Source organism: Aquarana catesbeiana, linkage group LG13 (assembly GCF_042186555.1).
Source record: "Aquarana catesbeiana isolate 2022-GZ linkage group LG13, ASM4218655v1, whole genome shotgun sequence".
Taxonomy (NCBI): Eukaryota; Metazoa; Chordata; class Amphibia; order Anura; family Ranidae; genus Aquarana; species Aquarana catesbeiana.
In genome coordinates, this window is record NC_133336.1 from 223,813,135 (window position 1) to 223,834,687 (window position 21,553).

Below are 21,553 nucleotides of genomic sequence, written 5' to 3' on the forward strand. Positions count from 1 at the left end.
ATAAGTTAATGACACATATAGAGCACAGCACTTGAAAGAAGGTCTTTTCCTTTCTTTAAATTTTTTTTTCCCCCTCTCCTTTAACACATATTAAGTCAACAATGTATATGGAGTACAATATTGGAAAATCTTAAATTATTTTTATAGCACTTTTTTTTCTCCTTTTTTTTTTTTCTCTTTTTTTTTTTTTTTTTAGGGGAGGGGGGAGGGGTGTAGAGGGAGCCATCCCTGTTGTTGGCGTGTATATATAAACCAGGATATTGATATTGTCCTCTGTCTTGGGGAGATGAGTCATGTAAATGTTTATTGTAATAAGAGAAAAATGTTTAATAAAGAATGAATTATAAAAAAAAAAGAAATAATAAAAATATAAATTAAAAATAATTTAGAAATAATAAAAATATAAATTAAAAAGAAATTAGATATAATAAAAATATATATAAATTAAAAAAAAAGAATTAGAAATAATATAAAAAAAAGGAATTGGACATAAAAAAAAATTATATATATATATATATATATATATATATAATATATATGAATTATAAATAATAAAAATGTAAAATAAAAGGAATTATAAATAATAAAAATGTAATAAATAAAAGGATTATAAAGACAGTGTTACCAAAATAAATGAAAGGAATTAGAAACAATGGTAAAATATATTTGGCTGGCTGTCGCCATCTAGTGGACAAATATGTGTATTGCCATCATCATTAATAGACTTCCACTGAATCAGAGAACCATAAACCAAAAACATATTTTTTATTTTAAAATCCAATTTTCATATTCAAAGCAAACTCCCCCCCCCCCCTCCATCAATGTCTCCATGCTTTTGCTGAGGAATCACTTTGAAAAACATTTACTTCCTGGTATCTATTTGCTCAGGCATGCAGGCAGGAAGGGCGTGCTTAGCTGAGAGAGCCTCTCCTCCCATGAAGCCTTTTGGGATGTATGACATCATTTGGGCCTAGGCCAGACACCAGGAAGCAAAAATATATCTTCCTATCTATTTATTAATACTAGCAGCATAAGGATCACAAATAGTTCACGTTGATGGAGTGAAGTTCCACTTAATATCATCACTGAGGAAATGATTCCTCCTACCTGCAGCAGACTGATCCCTGGGGGAGGGGAGACTGAGGAAATGATTCCTCCTGCCTGCAGCAGACTGATCCCTGGGGGAGGGGAGATTGAGGAAATGATTCCTCCTGCCTGCAGCAGACTGATCACTGGGGGGAGGGGAGACTGAGGAAATGCTTCTTCCTGCCTGCAGCAGACCTGATGATTTCCGCTCAGCCTAGGAAAAGTTACTGGATGAAGCTCAAGGATTGGATTTTTTTCATGATGATGGTACTTCAAGAAAAACAAATTCATCAATCAGTAGAATGTGTTCATTGTCAAGGTAAGTCATTCAAATACCAAAAATGTCATAAACGTTGATGGGACAAGGTCCTTGAGCACCCAAGGTGAAAAGGCTGAATGTGTGCCCCCATCCCCCACCCCATGAGCTGTGACCTACCTCAGCAGGATATGTTGTAGGTTCTGCCCTTTTTTTGCAAGTCCCTCCTTCTGAAGCGCCCAAGGGGGCCCCCCTGTCTGCCTACCCCTTGGCCAGACCCTGGTCATAAACTGATATCCAGCATGCAAATCTCGGGACGTAGTGTCTTGCCGTCAGCGCCGAATCCGCCCACCAAGTAAAGGCGGTCATTTAGTAGGCAGGTCCGATGGCCGACTCTCTTGTGCTGAGGATTGAAGCCCGGGAATTGGAACCATGACATGGGGGAGGAACCTTATAAAAAGAGAAAATAGATATATAGATATAGATATATATATATCTCTATAGATAGATAGAGATATATATATATATATATATATATATCAATCTTACAATACAGAACACAAAATATTCATAGAACCTGGGCTATAGGTTGGTACCTTCAGTTGATTGGACATTAACAAAACTATTAAGGACATGCCCCCTGGGAGCCTCCTCTATAAGCCGTGAGTCCTCAGATTTTTGCTAGTGTCCTAAGCTAAGGGAAAGGGGTATATGTAACATCACAAGGGGGTTAGACATTGTTCTGGGTGTGGGTAGGTCAGTAATGAGCAGGTGGGTACTTCTAGAGCCATCTCACGTGTGTCGCCCACATAGAGGTCGTTACAAATAGCATCTTGACTCCTGGAAAGAGTAGCTAGGAGGAGTGTATGTGGAAGAAGCCAGACCCCTAAGGGACATGGAACCACCTCCAGAAAGTAAAGCCCACCTCCGAGGGTACAGGTACACGGTTTACCGCCCTTAGCTAGGCTGTCCAATGGAGCCAGTGGGAATGTGTGTATTTAATGTAGCATTATAATAGTTCTGATGGCTGTCTTATAGTTCTTGAAGAGGCCACACCCCTGAGGAACATGGAACTAACTTCAAAAATAAAGCCCACCTCCAAGGGTACAGTTGCCAGATTTGCCACCTTTAGTTAAGCTGTCTTATGTAGCTAAGTGGAATGTATGTACTTGCATAGTAATATAATACTCCTGGATACTACATTTTGGCTGTCTTGTAGTTCTTGAAGAAGCCATACCCCTGAGGAACATGGAACTACCCCCAAAATGAAAGCCCACCTCCAAGGGTACAGTTGCTAGATTTGCCAGCTTTATTGAAGCTTTATTGAAGCTGTCTTATGTAGCTAAGGGGAATGTATGTACTTGAATACTTCCGGATTGTGGATTTTGCCTGTCTTTTAACTTTGAAAGAAGCCCCACCCCTGAGCAACATGGAACTGCCTCCAAAAAGCAAAGTACCATCCATAAGGCTACAGTTAGCAGATTTACTGCCTTTAGCTAAGATGTGTTAGCAGCAATATACTGTATATCATACTTTTTTGGGAGCTGTACCAGAAGAGATATATGTAACATCACAAGGGGGGTGGAGTTAGACATCATTCTGGGCGTAGGTCAGTAAAAAAGCAGGTGGGTACTTCTAGAGCCAACTCACGTGTGTCTCCCACATAGAGGTCATTGCAAACAGCATCTCGGGCCCTGGAAAGAGTCTCTCCGCCGAAAACAACCACAAATGGGCCAACCACGGAACATGAATGGTGCCTCAGACCCTTGGGCTCAGTGCGTTTTGCCCCCTTAGAGGACAGAAGTTGTGCTAGCTGCTCCGTAAGTCGGGGACAGGGCTCTGTGTTCTCCTATGGGGCACAAAAAATATGAATGACACAATTTTAAGGCCTCTACCTGTAAATTTGGTTGTACATCTTACGGAATTTTCATCGCAAGCGAGAAAGCTTTTGCTGACCACGAAATTTACCAAAATTTTATTAATTTTGTAATTGTTTTAAATTTGCATCATGTTCCTCTCGCCTTGAGAAACTTTGGTGAAAGTGGCCATCTGGTTACTAACAGGCAGAGCTACACACCATTACTGGCCATGAGAGATTGAGAATAGGGCTTTGCAGCTCATATCATACGCCCTCTAGTGGATTCTCTATAGAAATATGTGGAGAATGCGGGCATACTTTTAAAGCTATAGCTCATCATGACTGTCTTTGGTGTTGGAGAAAATGCCCCACTCAAGTCTTGCACTCCAAGGAGAATCTAAATTTAGGTGGAGTTGCAACTTAGGTTCAATTTTCTATATTTAGGGTTCACCTAAGCCTAAGGTAGAGCGCTGCACCCCAGGTCTATATGAGCCAGGGCTTAGTGTTCCAAAAGAGCGGCAGGTAGCCAAACTCTGATACTCACCTGAACTTTGTCTCTGCTCCAGTGTCCAACCACATCAACTGTAGACGACTCCCGTCCACCAAACACATAGAGGGAATATCCAACTTTCTCTGTATGCTTTGTGTCGCTTCTCAAGAGAACGGCAGAATGCCCAGACCGAGACGCAGTGTGCGATTCCTCCTCCTTGTACCTGAAGGCACAGGAGACCATTTCATTAAAAAATTTACTTTTGTCAAAAAATTTATTTTATGTAGCTAAGGGGAATCTATGTATTGGAAGATACTTCACCCCTAAGGAACATGGAATCACCTCAGAGAAGTAGAGTTCACCAGATACTACTCTTAGTGAAGCTATCTAATGTAGCTACAGTAAGGTGAATTATGTACTTGCAGTAGTATTATGTTCCTTCTGGATAGTAAATTTTGCCTGTCTTATAGTTCTTTAAGAAGCCCCACCCCTGCCGAACATGGAACCACCTCATAAAATAAATCCCACCTCCAAGGATACAGTTACCACCCTAAGTGAAGCTTTCATATGTAGCTAAGGGGAATGTTCTGTGTGTATTTCATGTAGTGTATTATTAGAGGATTTTGACTGCCTTATGGCTCTGGAAAAAGGCAAACCGCTGAGGAACATGGAACTACCTCCAAAAATAAACCCCACCTCCAAGGGTTCAGTTACCAGGTTTACCACCTTTAGTAAAGCTGTCTTATGTAGCTAAGGGGAATATATGTACTTCACATAATATAATACTTCTGGATAGTAGATTTTGGCTGTCGTGTGTTTCTTGAAGAAGCCACACCCCTGAGGAGCATGGAACCACCTGCAAAATGTAAAGATCACCAGATACTACCCTTAGTGAAGATATCTTATGTAGCTGGGGTATTTATGTATTTAAAGTAGTAATATGTTACTTCTGGATAGTGAATTTTGGCTGTCGTATAGTACCTAAATAAACCATACCCCATGCGGAATGTCAAACCACCTCAAAAAATAAACCCCACCTCGAAGGATACAGGTACCAGATATACCATCCTAAGTGAAGCTTTCTTATGAACAGTAGCTAAGGGGAATGTATGGTATGTATTTTATGTAGTGTATTACTTCTGTATAGTGGATTTTGGCTGTCTTATAGCTCTAATAAAAGCCACACCCCTGAGGAACATGGAACTACCTCCAAACTTAAAGCCCACCTCCAAGGGTTCAGCTACCAGTTTTACCAACTTTAGTAATGCTGTCTTATGCAGCTAAGGGGACTGCATGTACTTCACTTTATTTTTTTAATACTTCTAGATAGTGGATTTTGGCTGTCCAATACTTTTTGAAGAAGCCACGCCCCTGAGGAACATGGAACCACTTGCAAAAAAAAAACAAAAAAACCTTACTCCCAAGCGTAGTAGGGGAATACATGTACTTCAAGTAGTATATTACTTCTGGAGAGTGGATTTTGTCTGCCTTAGAGCTCTGAAAGAAGCCAAACCCCTAAACGCGAAACTGCCAACCAAAAGGCAGAGCCCACCCCTGAGGGGTACAGTTACCGGATCTACCCTTTTTATCTAAGCTGTGTTAGCAGCAGTATATATCATAGTTTTTACTTACATGTAGGTCTTGGAGCCAGCGTTCAACCGCAGAGTATACACGCTAGAGTACCGCCTCTGTGTCCGCAGTCCTCCCTCCCTGCCGACTACGCAGAGCTCATTGTCCGAAATCTTGGTACATGTGTGGCTGCTCAGCCCCACTGGAGGGTTGCTGGAGGCTTCACCTGTCCACGTCGCCCGTTCTGTGGTCTCTGTGTCATAGCTGAGGATGGAGGATAGGCGCTGCGAGCCATCCCAGCCTCCCACCACGCACAGCCACCTCTCCCCCAACAGGACGGTGTCATGGTGGCTCCTCCGGGAAACAACCTGTGGCACGCTGCTATTGACTAATGATTTCTGCTCAGGGTCAAAGATTACCACATCACCAAGTGGAGGTTCTTTGGAGTCCCCTGTTCTGACCCCGCCGTATAGGTAGATTTTTCCCCGGGTGGGAGTACAGGTGTGGAATGCGCGGGCGAACTGGGCATCCTGAGCCACCAGAGTCCAGGTCCAATGAGAGGCTGTCATGGTGTGTCCTTCCTGGAATAAGAGAGGACAGTCATGGGAAAAGCCATAAACTTTGTATGCAGTCCCACTAAGCCAGCACCATGTTTATTAATGGAAGACATAGTTGATGATACATTTGCTTTACTAAGACACATCCCCTTTTCCATTTAGGCACCCAGTACCCAGTGACACCTCTACCCAGTGACACACCTACTTTACTAAGGCACACCCCTAATACACAGTGATACACCTACTTTACTAAGGCACACCCCTAATACCCAGTGACACGCCTACTTTACTAGGACACACCCCAATACCCAGTGACACACCCACTTTACCAAGGCACACCTCTAATACCCAGTGACACACCTTCTTTACTAAGGCACTCCACTAATACACAGTAACACATCTACTTTACTAAGGCACACCCCTAATACCCAGTGACACGCCTACTTTACTAGGATACACCCCTAATACCTATTGACACACCCACTTTACTAAGGCACACCCCTAGTACCCAGTGACACACCCACTTTACTAAGGCACACCTCTAATACCCAGTGACACACCTTCTTTACTAAGGCACACCCCTAATACACAGTAACACATCTACTTTACTAAGGCACGCCCCTAATACCCAGTGACACGCCTACTTTACTAGGACACACCCCTAACACCCAGTGACACACCCACTTTAATAAGGCACACCCCTTTAACCCAGTGACATGCCTACTTTACTAGGGCACACCCCTAATACCCAGTGACACACCCACTTTACTAAGGCACACTTCTAATATCCAGTGACACACCTTCTTTACTAAGACACACCCCTAATACCCAGTGACACACCCACTTTACTAAGGCACACCTCTAATACCCAGTGACACACCTTAACTAAAGCACACCCCTAATACACAATAACACATCTACTTTACTAAGGCACACCCCTAAAAACCCAGTGACACTCCTACTTTACTAGGACACACCCCTAATACCCAGTGACACACCTACTTTACTAAGGCACACCCCTAATACCCAGTGACACACCCACTTTACTAAGGCACACCTCTAATACCCAGTGACACACCTTCTTTACTAATACACACTCCTAATACACAGTAACACATCTACTTTACTAAGACACACCCCTAATACTCAGTGACACGCCTACTTTACTAGGACACACCCCTAATACCCAGTGACACACGTACTTTACTAAGGCACATCCCTAATACCCAGAGACACACCTACTTTACTAAGGCACACCCCTAATACTCAGTGACACACCTACTTTACTAGGACACACCCCTAATACCCAGTGACACACCCACTTTACTAAGGCACACCCCTAATACCCAGTGACACACCTTCTTTACTAAGGCACAACCCTAATACACAGTACTACATCTACTTTACTAAGGTACACCTCTAATACCCAGTGAAACACCTACTTTAGTAGGACACACCCCTAATACCCAGTGACACACCTACTTTACAAAGGCACACCTCCAATTCCTAGTGACACGCTTTCTTTACTAAGGCACACCCCCAATTCCTAGTGACACGCCTTCTTTACTAAGGCACACCCCCAATTCCTAGTGACACGCCTTCTTTACTAAGCCACAACCCTGTTACTTTGTGACACACCTGGACTACTATGGCACACCCCCAATTCCTAGTGACACGCCTTCTATACTAAGCCACACCCATAATACTCTCTGACAAACCTGGACTACTATGGCACACCCCCAATTCCTAGTGACACGCCTTCTATACTAAGCCACACCCATAATATTCTGTGACACACCTGGACTACTAAGGCACACCCCCAATTCCTAGAGACACAACTTTTTCAAGACATGCCCCAAATTCCTATAGACCCACCTCTACTAAGGTACGCCTCCAATCGCTAGTGACACACCTATACCAAGACACCTCCCCGATTCTTGGTGACGCACCTATACTAAGTCACACCCCCAACTCCTAGTGACACACCTGTACTAAGACACGCCCCCAAGTCGAAGGTTAAAACTCCTTTAGATTTAGACAGATCCGGCTCATCCTAATTTTGGATGGGAGGTTCCTTCTTGTTGATAAATATTGTTACTTTGTATCGTCCTGATATCCAGTGATTACTTTGTATCATATTTGTGTCATTTCCTGTTCCATGATCTGTATGCTGACCATTGAGGACCCTGATGAAGAGTCGGGAAGTCGGGATATATATATACTGTATATACACAGAGAGAGAGAGAGAGGGAGAGGGAGAGAGAGAGAGAGGGAGAACGAGAGAGAGAGAGAGAGAGAGAGAGAGAGAGGGAGAACGAGAGAGAGAGAGAGGGAGAGGGAGAGAGAGAGAGAGGGAGAGAGAGGGAGAGAGAGAGGGAGAGGGAGAGAGAGAGAGGGAGAGGGAGAGAGAGAGAGAGGGAGAGAGAGAGGGAGAGAGAGAGGGAGAGAGAGAGAGAGGGAGAACGAGAGAGAGAGAGAGAGAGAGGGAGAGGGAGAGGGAGAGAGAGAGAGAGAGAGAGAGGGAGAACGAGAGAGAGAGAGAGTATATAGACACATATACAGTATATAGATGAGATTATGTTATTTGTATTGCGCATGCTGGTTTAACAAATGTCTACACTCACCGGATTCAGGAATGTCGTTGTGATCTTGCTACCACGGCAACAGCCCCGGCAACTGACACGTCTCCCTAGCAACAGCTGCCAGAAGGAGGATCCTCGCTGCAAATGTGCTTAGTGTGCAACATGCCCGTCCTACCAGCACCAGCCGCCGTCTAGCCAGATAACCTGCAACGTCACACCCCGGCTCATCCATGCCTGCCGCTCGCTACGTCACCGAGACCTCCCCGATATATACCGAGAATTCCACCCAGAACAAAGAGAAGTGCTACTGTGAAGAGTCCATACATACAGAATAAGAACAGATACCGAGAATTACACCCGACATACAGGACAAGAGAAGTAGTACTGTGCAGAGTCCATACATACAGAATAAGAACAGATACCGAGAATTACACCCGACATACAGGACAAGAAAAGTGGTACTGTGCAGAGTCCATACATACAGAATAAGAACAGATACCGAGAATTACACCCGACATACAGGACAAGAGAAGTAGTACTGTGCAGAGTCCATACATACAGAATAAGAACAGATACCGAGAATTACACCCGACATACAGGACAAGAAAAGTGGTACTGTGCAGAGTCCATACATACAGAATAAGAACAGATACCGAGAATTACACCCGACATACAGGACAAGAGAAGTAGTACTGTGCAGAGTCCATACATACAGAATAAGAACAGATACCGAGAATTACACCCGACATACAGGACAAGAGAAGTAGTACTGTGCAGAGTCCATACATAGGGGAGAAAACATTTTCTATACAATGTTTAGTCTGCGGGTTGCTATGGTAACAGTGCTCTTTCTTCGTGGCGCCTGCTGGCCTTGATCATACAGTCATTCATCTCGCTGTCTGGAATACGGTTGTCGGATGCGGTGCGGCGATGTCTGAGTCATTGGATGTCCCTGCAGGTATACTGTACTTCCCTTACAGTCTTAAGGCAACAATGACAGATAAACTGCAGTAACCCACAGCAACCACAGACAGCGCCGGAACACATTACAATGTGCTTGTTATACTGTTTTATAATAAAGATACAATTTAGTTTGCTTATATTTTTCCTGGCTTACTACAAAGTTACAATGTACAGTCTGATCACTGGGGGACGGGAGACCGAGGAAACACCTCCTCCTCCTTCTACAAAGTTACCATGTACAGTGCCCTGAAAAAGTATTCATACCCCTTGAGATTTCCCACATTTTATCATGTTACAACCAAAAATGTAAATGTATTTTATTGGGATTTTATGTGATAGACCAACACAAAGTGTCACATAATTGTGAAGTGGAAGGAAAATGATAAATGATACAAATAAATATGTGAAAAGTGTGGGGGAGGGACATTTGTATGGCGCCCCCCGGAATCAATACTTTGTAGAACCCCCTTTCTCTACAAGTCTTTTTGGGGATGTCTCTACCAGCTTTGCACATCTAGAGAGGACATTTTTGTCCATTCTTCTTTGTAAAATATCTCAAGCTCTGTCAGATTGGATGGAGAGCGTCTGTGAACAGCAATTTTCAAGTCTTGCCACAGATTCTCAATGTGATTTAGGTCTGGACTGTGACTGGGCCATTCTAACACATGAATATGCTTTGATGTAAACCATTCCATTGTAGCTCTGGCTGGATGTTTCGGGTCGTTGTCCTGCTGGAAGGTGAACCTCCTCCCCAGTCTCAAGTCTTTTGTAGACTCTAACAGGTTTTCTTCTAAGATTGTCCTGTATTTGTCTCCATCCATCTTCCCATCAACTCTGACCAGCTTCCCTGTCCCTGCTGAAGAAAAGCATCCCCACCACATGATGCTGCCACCACCATGTTTCACGGTGGGGATGGTGTGTTCAGGGTGATGTGCAGTGTTAGTTTTCCCCACACATAGCGTTTGGCTTTTAGGCTAAAAAGTTGAATTTTGGTCTCATCTGACCAGAGGACCTTCTTCCACATGTTTGCTGTGTCCTCCACATGGCTTCTCACAAACTACAAACAGGACTTCTTATGACTTTCTTTCACCAATGTCTTTCTTCTTGTCACTCTTCCATAAAGGTCAGATTTGTGGCGAACACGACTAATAGTTGTCCTGTGGACAGATTCTCCCCCCTGAGCTGTGGATCTCTGCAGCTCCTCCAGAGTTACCATGGACCTCTTGGTTCTTCTCTGATGAATGCTCTCCTTGCCCGGCCGGTCAGTTTAGGTGGACGGCCATGTCTTGGTAGGTTTGCAGTTGTGCCATACTCTTTCCCTTTTCAGATGATGGATTGAACAGAGCTCTGTGAGATGTTCAAAGCTTGGGAGATTTTATTATAACCTAACCCTGCTTTATACTTCTCCACAACTTTATCCCTGACCTGTCTGGTGTGTTCCTCGGCCTTCATGATACTGTTTGCTCACTAAGGTTCTCTAACACACCTCTGAGGGCTTCACAGAACAGCTGTATTTATACTGAGATTAAATGACACACTGGTGGACTCTATTTACTAATTAGGTGACTTCTGAAGGCAATTGGTTCCACTAGATTTTAGTTAGGGGTATCAGAGTAAAGGGGGCTGAATACAAATGCCCCCCCCCCCACACTTTTCACATATTTATTTGTATCATTTATCATTTTCCTTCCACTTCACAAGTATAAGCCACTTTGTGTTGGTCTATCACATAAAATCCCAATAAAATACATTTACGTTTTTGGTTGTAACATGGCAAAATGTGGGGAATTTGAAAGGGTATGAATACTTTTTCTAGGTGCTGTACAATCTGATCACTGGGGGGAGGGGAGACTGAGGAAATGCTTCCTCCTGCCTGCAGAAGACGGATGACATCTCAGCCTGGGCAAAGTCACTGATTGGAACTCAATGATAAAAAGTGGAGCTTACTCTGAAATCTCATTCTCTTACTGTATATTGGGACATGTCAGGATTTTATTTTCGTAGATACAAAGTTACTGACAGGTCCTCTTTAACCCCCACCTGACTCATTTATATTTATTTACACGTAAATATTTTTTGTTTTAAGCATGCAGGAATGTAAACTTGCCAGTAGGTGTCAGTGTGAGATCACATTACACAATTCAGAATAACTGGAGTTTTATGCTGGATGTACATACCAGAAAAACAAAACAAAACAAAAAAAAAAAAAAAACAATATACTGTACATAACATTATATCTTTTTATTTATTTATTTTATTTATTTATTTATTTTAAAGCGCCGAATAAACGTTCACCATCTTTGGCAACTGTCAACTTCTACCATTTATGTCTATTGATTTTGCATTGGAGAATTTCATCTTCATATTCCCTCATATTTCTGAAGTTCTGTATCATTGTTCTGGGACTCCCAAGTGTCAGGGTGTCATTGTTCTGGATCCCCAAGTGTCAGGGTGTCATTGTTCTGGACCCCCAAGTGTCAGGGTGTCATTGTTCTGGACCCCCAAGTCTCAGGGTGTTATTGTTCTGGATCCCCAAGTGTCAGGGTGTCATTGTTCTGGACCCCCAAGTGTCAGGGTGTCATTGTTCTGGATCCCCAAATCTCAGGGTGTCATTGTTCTGGGACCCCCAAGTGTCAGTGTGTCGTTGTTCTGGGACCCCAAGTGTCAGTGTGTCATTGTTCTGGTCCCCCAAGTGTCTGTATGTCATTGTTCTGGGACCCCCAAGTGTCTGTATGTCGTTGTTCTGGGACCCCCAAGTGTCAGGGTGTAATTGTTCTGGACCCCCAAGTGTCAGGGTGTCATTATTCTGGACCCCCAAGTGTCAGGGTGTCATCGTTCTGGACCCCCAAGTGTCAGGGTGTCATTGTTCTGGACCCCCAAGTGTCAGTGTGCCATTGTTCTGGATCCCCAATAATCAGGGTATCATTGTTCTGGACCCCCAAGTGTCAGGGTGTCATTGTTCTGGATCCCCAAGTGTCAGTGTGTCATTGTTCTGGACCCCCAAGTGTCAGGGTGTCATTGTTCTGGACCCCCAAGTGTCAGTGTGTCATTGTTCTGGACCCCCAAGTGTCAGGGTGTCATTGTTCTGGACCCCCAAGTGTCAGGGTGTCATTGTTCTGGGACCCCCAAGTGTCAGGGTGTCATTTTTCTGGGACCCCCAAGTGTCAGGGTGTCTTTATTCTGGGACCCCCAAGTGTCAGGATATCATTGTTCTGGACCCCCAAGTGACATGGCGTCATTGTTCTGGATCTCCAAGTGTCAGGGTGTCATTATTCTGGACCCCCAAGTGTCAGGGTGTCATTGTTCTGGATCTCCAAGTGTCAGGGTGTCATTGTTCTGGACCCCCAAGTGTCAGTGTGTCATTGTTCTGGATCCCTAAGTGTCAGTGTGTCATTGTTCTGGACCCCCAAGTGTCAGGGTGTCATTGTTCTGGATCCCCAAGTGTCAGGGTGTCATTGTTTTGGACCCCCAACTGTCAGAGTGTCAATATTCTGGGGACCCAAAGGGGCAGTGTGTCATTGTTCTGGATTCCCAAGTGTCAGGGTGTCATTGTTCTGGATCCTCAAACATCAGGGTGTCATTGTTCTGGATCCCCAAGTGTCAGGGTGTCATTGTTCTGGGACCCCCAAGTATCAGTGTGTCGTTGTTCTGGATCCCCAAGTGTCAGTGTGTCATTGTTCTGGACCCCAAAGTGTCAGTGTGTCATTGTTCTGGACCCCCAAGTGTCAAGGTGTCATTGTTCTGGGACCCCCCGAGTGTCAGGGTGTCATTATTCTGGTTTCCCAAGTGTCAAGGTGTCATTGTTCTGGGACCCCCCTGAGTGTCAGTGTGTCATTGTTCTGGATCCCCAAGTGTCAGTGTGTCATTGTTCTGGATCCCCAGGTGTCAGTGTGTCATTGTTCTGGGACCCCCAAGTGTTGTGTCAGTATGTCATTGCATTGTTCTGAATCCCCAAGCTTCAGGATGTCATTGTTCTAGATCCCCCAAGTGTCAGGGTGTCATTGTTCTGGGACCCCCAAGTGTCAGGGTGTCATTATTCTGGTTTCCCAAGTGTCAGGGTGTCATTGTTCTGGGACCCCGAAGTGTCAGGATGTTATTGTTCTGGGACCCCCAAGTATCAGGATGTCATATTTCTGGGACCCCCAAGTGTCAGGGTGTCATTGTTTTGGGACCCCCAAGTGTCAGGATGTCATTGTTCTAGATCCCCCAAGTGTCAGTGTGTCATTGTTCTGGGACCCCCAAGTGTCAGTGTGTCATTGTTCTGGACCCCCAAGTGTCAGGGTGTCATTGTTCTGGGACCCCCAAGTGTCAGGGCGTCATTGTTCTGGGACCCCCCCAGTGTCAGTGTGTCATTGTTCTGGGACCCCCAAAGTGTCAGGGTGTAATTGTTCTGGACCCTCAAGTGTCAAGGTGTCATTGTTCTGGGACCCCCAAGTGTCAGTGTGTCATTGTTCTAGATCCCCCAAGTGTCAGGGTGTAATTGTTCTGGACCCTCAAGTGTCAAGGTGTCATTGTTCTGGGACCCCCCAAGTGTCAGGGTGTAATTGTTCTGGACACCCAAGTGTCAGTGTGTCATTGTTCTAGATCCCCCAAGTGTCAGTGTGTCATTGTTCTGGACCCCCAAGTGTCTAGGTGTCATTGTTCTGGACCCCCCAAGTGTCAGGGTGTCATTGTTGTGGGACCCCAAGTGTCAGGGTGTCATTGTTCTGGGACCCCCAAGTGTCAGTGTGTCATTGTTCTGGACCCCCAAGTGTCAAGGTGTCATTGTTCTGGACCCCCAAGTGTCAGGGTGTCATTGTTCTGGACCCCCAAGTGTCAGTGTGTCATTGTTCTGGACCCCCAAGTGTCAAGGTGTCATTGTTCTGGACCCCCAAGTGTCAGGGTGTCATTGTTCTGGGACCCCCAAGTGTCAGTGTGTCATTGTTCTGGACCCCCAAGTGTCAAGGTGTCATTGTTCTGGACCCCCAAGTGTCAGGGTGTCATTGTTCTGGGACTCCCAAGTGTCAGGGTGTCATTGTTCTGGGACTCCTAAGTGTCAGGATGTCATTGTTCTGGGACCCCCAAGTGTCAGGGTGTCATTGTTCTGGGACCCCCAAGTGTCAGGGTGTCATTGTTCTGGGACCCCCAAGTGTCAGGGTGTCATTGTTCTGGGACCCCCAAGTGTCAGGATGTCATTGTTCTGGGACCCCCAAGTGTCAGGGTGTCATTGTTCTGGGACCCCCAAGTGTCAGTGTGTCATTGTTCTGGGACCCCAAATGTGTCAGGGTGTCATTGTTCTAGATCCCCAAGTGTCAGTGTGTCATTGTTCTGGGACCCCAAATGTGTCAGGGTGTCATTGTTATGGGATAGGATGAAATTCCCATGATTCCGATGGGTTGGTATTTTGCAGAGCGGACGGATTTCTGGCCTCCCGTCACCCCAGACTGGGAGAAACTGAAAGAAAAAAATTCATCTTCTATATTTACAGGCTGACCTCACTGCCAGGAAGAAGATTAACCCCCCGTGTGCCGGGACCTACAATCTGCTGATTGGCTGATTCTGGAAGGGGGATGTGAGGGAGAATATTCGGAGGTGTGACATCATTAGATAAAAAGGAATCAAAGACTGTCAGGAGGGGGAGGGGCAGCAGGCTGACTAAGCAAGGTGGGGGGGAGGGGAGGGGGGGACCATATTTATAAACAGAACCCAAGAAGAGAAGTAGTACTGTGCAGAGTCCATACATACAGAATGAGAAAAGATACCGAGAATTACACCCGACATACAGGACAAGAGAAGTAGTACTGTGCAGAGTCCATACATACAGAATAAGAACAGATACTGAGAATTACACCCGACATACAGGACAAGAGAAGTAGTACTGTGCAGAGTCCATATATACAGAATAAGAACAGATACTGAGAATTACACCCGACATACAGGACAAGAGAAGTAGTACTGTGCAGAGTCCATACATACAGAATAAGAACAGATACTGAGAATTACACCCGACATACAGGACAAGAGAAGTAGTACTGTGCAGAGTCCATACATACAGAATAAGAACAGATACCGAGAATTACACCCGACATACAGGACAAGAGAAGTAGTACTGTGCAGAGTCCATACATACAGAATAAGAACAGATACTGAGAATTACACCCGACATACAGCACAAGAGAAGTAGTACTGTGCAGAGTCCATACATACAGAATAAGAACAGATACCGAGAATTACATCCGACATACAGGACAAGAGAAGTAGTACTGTGCAGAGTCCATACATACAGAATAAGATTAAATATGGTGAAATGTTCCCGGTGATGTCACCATATTCTGGTCTCTGTGTCATTTCTCCTAAACTTTGCACAGAGCTCCTCCATGTTTGGTTTGCCTCCCTTAATATTTACATAGAATTTTCACTCTCCGATTCCAAATTATAATTGGAATGTGGGGTAAAATGAGATATTGCTGGGGGTGTAATATCCTCTCCAACCATATTTTTTAATATTATAATCGCCAACTTTCCGGTGGTACCTTTGCTAGAAGTAAATATTCGAATTTTGTCCTTATTTTTGCTTTAAAATTTGATCTTATTGATAGAAATAAAATACTATAAGAGATAAATAAATGCTATAAATAAAAATAAAATAACAAATAAATCGTATAAATAAAAAAAATAATATAATTGTAAATAAATTGTATAAATAGAAATAAATCTTATAAATCATATACTGTAAATACTATAAATAAAAATATAAATGTTATAAATAAAAATAAATAAATAATATACTGTAAATACTATAAATAAAAATAATATAAATAAATAATATTCTGTAAATACTATCAATAAAAATAATATAAATACATAATATAAATAATATACTCTGAGTAAAAATAATATAAGTAAATAGTATAAATAAATAATATACAGTATCTCACAAAAGTAAGTACACCCCTCAGTCACATTTGTGTAAATCTTTTCTTCTATCTATGTGACAACACTGAGGAAATGACACTTGTCTACAATGTAAAGTAGTGAGTGTACAGCTTGTATAACAGTGTAAATTTGCTGTCCCCTCAAAATAACTCAACACACAGCCATTAATGTCTAAACCGCTGGCAACAAAAGTCAGTACACCCTTAAGTGAAAATGTCCAAATTGGGCCCACAGTGTCAATATTTTGACACTGTGGGCCCAATATTTACTTTCCATCACTGCCTTAACCCTCTTGGGCATGGAGGACACCAGAGCTTCACAGGTTGTCACTGGAGTCCTCTTCCCCTCCTCCATGACGACATCACAGAGCTGGTGGATGTTAGAGACCTTGCGCTCCTCCACCTTCCGTTTGAGGATGCCCCACAGATGATTAGGGTTTAGGTCTGGAGACATGCTTGGCCAGTCCATCACCTTTACCCTCAGCTTCTTTAGCAAGGCAGTGGTTGTCTTGGAGGTGTGTTGGGGGTTGTTATCATGTTGGAATACTACCCTGTGGCCCAGTCTCTGAAGGGAGGGGATCATGCTCTGCTTCAGTATCTCACAGTACATGTTGGCATTCATGGTTCCCTCAATGAACTGTAGTTCCCCAGTGCCGGCAGCACTCATGCAGCCCCAGACCATGACATTCCCACCACCATGCTTGACTGTAGACAAGACACACTTGTCTTTGTACTCCTCGCCTGGTTGCCGCCACACACGCTTGTCACCATCTGAACCAAATACGTTTATCTTGGTCTCATCAGACCACAGGACATGGTTCCAGTAATCCATGTCCTTAGTCTGCTTGTCTTCAGCAAACTGTTTGTTGGTCTTCCTGTACATCAAGGCTTCCTTCTGGGACGACAGCCATGCAGACCAATTTGATGCAGTGTGCGGCGTATGGTCTGAGCACTGACAGGCTGACCCCCCACCCCTTCAACCTCTGCAGCAATGCTGGCAGCACTCATATGTCTATTTCCCAAAGACAACCTCTGGATATGACGCTGAGCACGTGACCTCAACTTCTTTGGTGGACCATGACGAGGCCTGTTCTGAGTGGAACCTGTCCTGTTATACCGCTGTATGGTCTTGGCCATCATGCTATAGCTCAGTTTCAGGGTCTTGGCAATCTTCTTATATAGCCTAGGTCATCTTTAGGTAGAGCAACAATTCTTTTTTTCAGATCCTCAGAGAGTTCTTTGCCATGAGGTGCCATGTTGAACTTCCAGTGACCAGTATGAGAGAGTGAGAGCGATAACACCAAATTTAACACACCTGCTCCCCATTCACACCTGAGACCTTGTAACACTAACGAGTGACATGACACCGGGGAGGGAAAAATGGCTAATTGGGCCTAGTTTGGACATTTTCATTTAGGGGTGTACTGACTTTTGTTGCCAGCGGTTTAGACATTAATGGCTGTGTGTTGAGTTATTTTGAGGGGACAGCAAATTTACACTGTTATACAAGCTGTACACTCACTACTTTACATTGTAGACAAGTGTCATTTCTTCAGTGTTGTCACATGAAAAGATAGAAGAAAATATTCATAAAAATGTGAGGGGTGTACTCACTTTTGTGAGATACTGTAATTAGAAATAAATAATACTCTACATACTATAAATAAAACAAATACATTTTATAAATACAAATACATTTTATAAATAATATACTGTAAATATTATAAATAAAAATAATATAATTGTTATAAATAAAAATAAATAATATACTGTAAATACTATAAGTAAAAATAATATGAATAAATAATATACTGTAGATACTATAAATAAGAATAATATAAATAAATAATATACTGTAAATACTATAAGTAAAAATAATATAAATAAATAATATACTGTAAATACTATAAGTAAAAATAATATAAATATATAATATACTGCAAATACTATAAATGAAATTTTTATAAATAAATAAAATTTAAAAGAAATAAAGGCCCCTTTTCCACGGACGCTCTGATCGGGTCCTCCTGTCTGTTTTTCAGGCGGGCCCGATCCGAAACCTCCATTCTCCTCTATGGAGCGATGTGTGTAAAGGGATAAGCGTTACCTCTCCGTCTGGGGGGATTGGAGAGAGTCAGATGTAAACGGACAGCCAGACCGTTTACATCTGACTGCCCATAGAGGAGAGCAATCTGTGTCGGCTTTGCATAAGCGGAGTGGACACAGACCTATCATCCGCCTGCTCAATCGGGATCAGCGGATAGATCCGCTGCAAAGCAAGTAGATAGCAGCTGTCCCACGTGAAAGGGGCCTAATACTAATAAAACTGACTGAGGGGGTTTCATGATGGTATGGTTTTTGTTCTATTAGATCCTTTTTTATATTTTTTTTACACATTGTGACCTTTTAAATATATTTAAAGAATTTTGATAATTCTGTGTTAACCATTTCCTTCCTCATTTTCATTATGGTATAAGAAGGTTTCAGTATTTCTATGTATCTCATATGGACTGAGCTAAAGGTGAATTCCACCTTTTGCAAAAAAAATAATAAATGCGCCACCATTATTATAAAAAAAAAAAAAAAAAAAAAAAAAAAAAGGAAGAAAAATGCATGTATTATATTTTTATATTGTAGCCTATAAAGCTTTGCCAGCACAAATCAGTAGCCTACATGTGCTGAGCTCAGGCCCCTGCTGTCTATTCCTCCAGCCCAGGTTTGTGCCAAGGCACGGACCCTTGGTGATGGAGCTTGAGGAAGTTTTAATGGACTTCAAGTGAAGTGACATCAATATACTTGCGCTGTTCCAATTGAAGAACTACAAGTCCCTTGGCTGTGGTGGCAGATGGCACTTTTAGTCTTTTCATTGATACGTCCAGGTGGAGCCATACCAAATTTAAAAAAAATACACAGGGCGCTCCAGGAAGAAGAACCCCTGGATTCATGTTGAATGAATGAATGAATGACTTGTATAGCGCTGCAAATGCGAACTGAATCGCCTCAAGGCCTTGGTCCGTTCTGTGTGGTCCAGCTTGTTAGAAGAGGTAGGTCTTGAGTTTTTTCCTGAAGGCCTGATGCTTTTCTTCCATATGGATATTAGTCGGTAGAGTGTTCCATAGCCAAGGTCCTTGGACTGCAAATCTTTGTTCTCCCTTCAATTTGTTGACCAAGGGGAGGTCAAACTACCCGTCCATAATACGAAAACAGCAGAGAAATGCGTGTTGCCAATTATGGTGTATCTAAAGATGGGTCAGAGCCATCATGTTTGGTGAGTAGATCTAGTCCAAAAGAGAGAACGTCTTGAGAGGTGAACACAGAGTGAAGATTTTTTTTTGTTGACAAGGCACAAGCTCGTCTTTCTCAGAAGAAAAAATGAAAAAAAGCTCTATTAGTTGCCAAACATGATTCCAACCCATCCCTAAAAACACCATAATTCGAAGCACGCCTCCCCCAAAGCATGTCTTACCAATGGGTATTTTGCCCTCCCCTTAATCAATAAGTATACTACCCACCTGGGAGCCCCACAGAAGATCCAGGGTCAGGAACCCCAGAGGCATCATGAGCCACCAGCTTCAAGCTCCATGGTGACAGGGGTTTTCTCCACCTGCACCAACATAGGTTTGCGCGTCATACTCACCAGATGCAAGGTAAACAATTTTCTCCATGTCTGCCTAATCTTTCTCGAGTCCACCACTATCCACTTGAAGACCAGGCCTTTTCTGGCACTTTTTGTTGACACGTAAAAATCAGTATTTTTTTGATCCAGGATCGGAAACCCCAGAGGCATCATGAGCCACCAGCTTCAAGCTCCATGAGGACAGGGGTTTTCTCCACCTGCACCAACATAGGTTTGCACGTCATACTCACCAGATGCAAGGTAAATATTTTCTCCATGTCTACCTAATCTTTCTCGAGTCCACCACTATCCCCTTGAAGACCAGGTCTTTTCTGGAACTTTTGTTGACAAGTAAATATCAGTATTTTTTTGCTAGAACCCCCAAACATTATATATAACTAATGGGGCTGCACTGATAATCATTGCACAGATTATCTGTGTGCATGTCCCCAATGAGGAAAGCCGCTTATCGGCTCTCCTCTTCTCGTGTGCCGTCAGCATGAGTAGAGGAATGCCGATAACCTGCACTTCCTATTTACACTGTGATCAGCTGTGATTGGACACAGCTGATCACATGGTAAAGAGCCCACATTATAGGCTCCTTTCTGTTATGGGTGATGCGGTGTGTCCACCATGGATCGGTGCGCACGAGCGGCCCATTCTGAAGGACATCATGTGACATCCATCCAAAACAATAAAGCCACCGTCCATCCGTCAATCTGCTATAGGCCGGGGGGAAGTGGTTAAAAAAAAATTATTGTACTTCCACCCTAGACCAGAAGCTCTGCCAGGACATTACTCTGGTCCTCCTAGATCAGATGTGAGAGAGGATATGGTCTCTCCTTACCTCTGTGACCAGCCATGCCAACCGCCAGATCATTTCCCAGGCTCGCCAGTGAGAACAGTAAGCCCGAGAAACACCGGTGAGCAGCGGTAGGGTGGACGACCCCTCCCGCTGCTTCTAAAAAGCAATTCAGTGGCTACTTCAAAGACACAATGTATATACAGTGCCTTGAAAAAGTATTCATACCCCTTGAAATTTCCCACATTTTGTCATATTACAACCAAAAAAGCAAATGTATTTTATTGGGATTTTATGTGATAGACCAACACAAAGTGGCACATAATTGTGAAGTGGAAGGAAAATGATAAATGATACAAATAAATATGTGAAAAGTGTGGGGAGCATTTGTATGGTGGCCCCCTGAGTCAATACTTTGTAGAACCCCCTTTCTCTGCAATTACAGCTGCAAGTCTTTTTGGGGATGTCTCTACCAGCTTTGCACATCTAGAGAGGGACATTTTTGTCCATTCTTCTTTGCAAAATATCTCAAGCTCTGTCAGATTGGATGGAGAGCGTCTGTGAACAGCAATTTTCAAGTCTTGCCACAGATTCTCAATGTGATTTAGGTCTGGACTGTGACGGGGCCATTCTAACACATGAATATGCTTTTATCTAAACCAGGGATCTCCAAACTACAGCCCTCTAGCTGTTACGGAACTACACGTCCCGTGAGGCATTGTAAAACTCATTCACAGACATGACTAGGCATGATGGGAATTGTAGTTCTCGAACAACTGGAGGGCCATAGTTTGGAGACCCCTGATCTAAACCATTGCATTGTAGCTCTGGCTGTATGTTTCGGGTCGTTGTCCTGCTGG

General features: G+C 43.5%; 1 protein-coding gene across 1 annotated transcript; it reads right to left on the reverse strand.

The window, feature by feature from the left end:
• Nucleotides 1–791: 791 nt before the first annotated feature.
• On the reverse strand, nt 792–8,850 carry KLHDC9 (kelch domain containing 9). The gene is made up of 5 exons (XM_073609247.1): nt 8,441–8,850; nt 5,323–5,840; nt 3,745–3,913; nt 2,993–3,191; nt 792–1,792 (listed from the first exon to the last, which is right to left on the reverse strand). The coding sequence occupies exons 2-5, from the start codon at nt 5,826–5,828 to the stop codon at nt 1,626–1,628; spliced, it is 1,041 nt and encodes a 346-aa protein (XP_073465348.1). The 5' UTR covers nt 5,829–5,840; nt 8,441–8,850; the 3' UTR covers nt 792–1,625.
• Nucleotides 8,851–21,553: the final 12,703 nt, after the last annotated feature.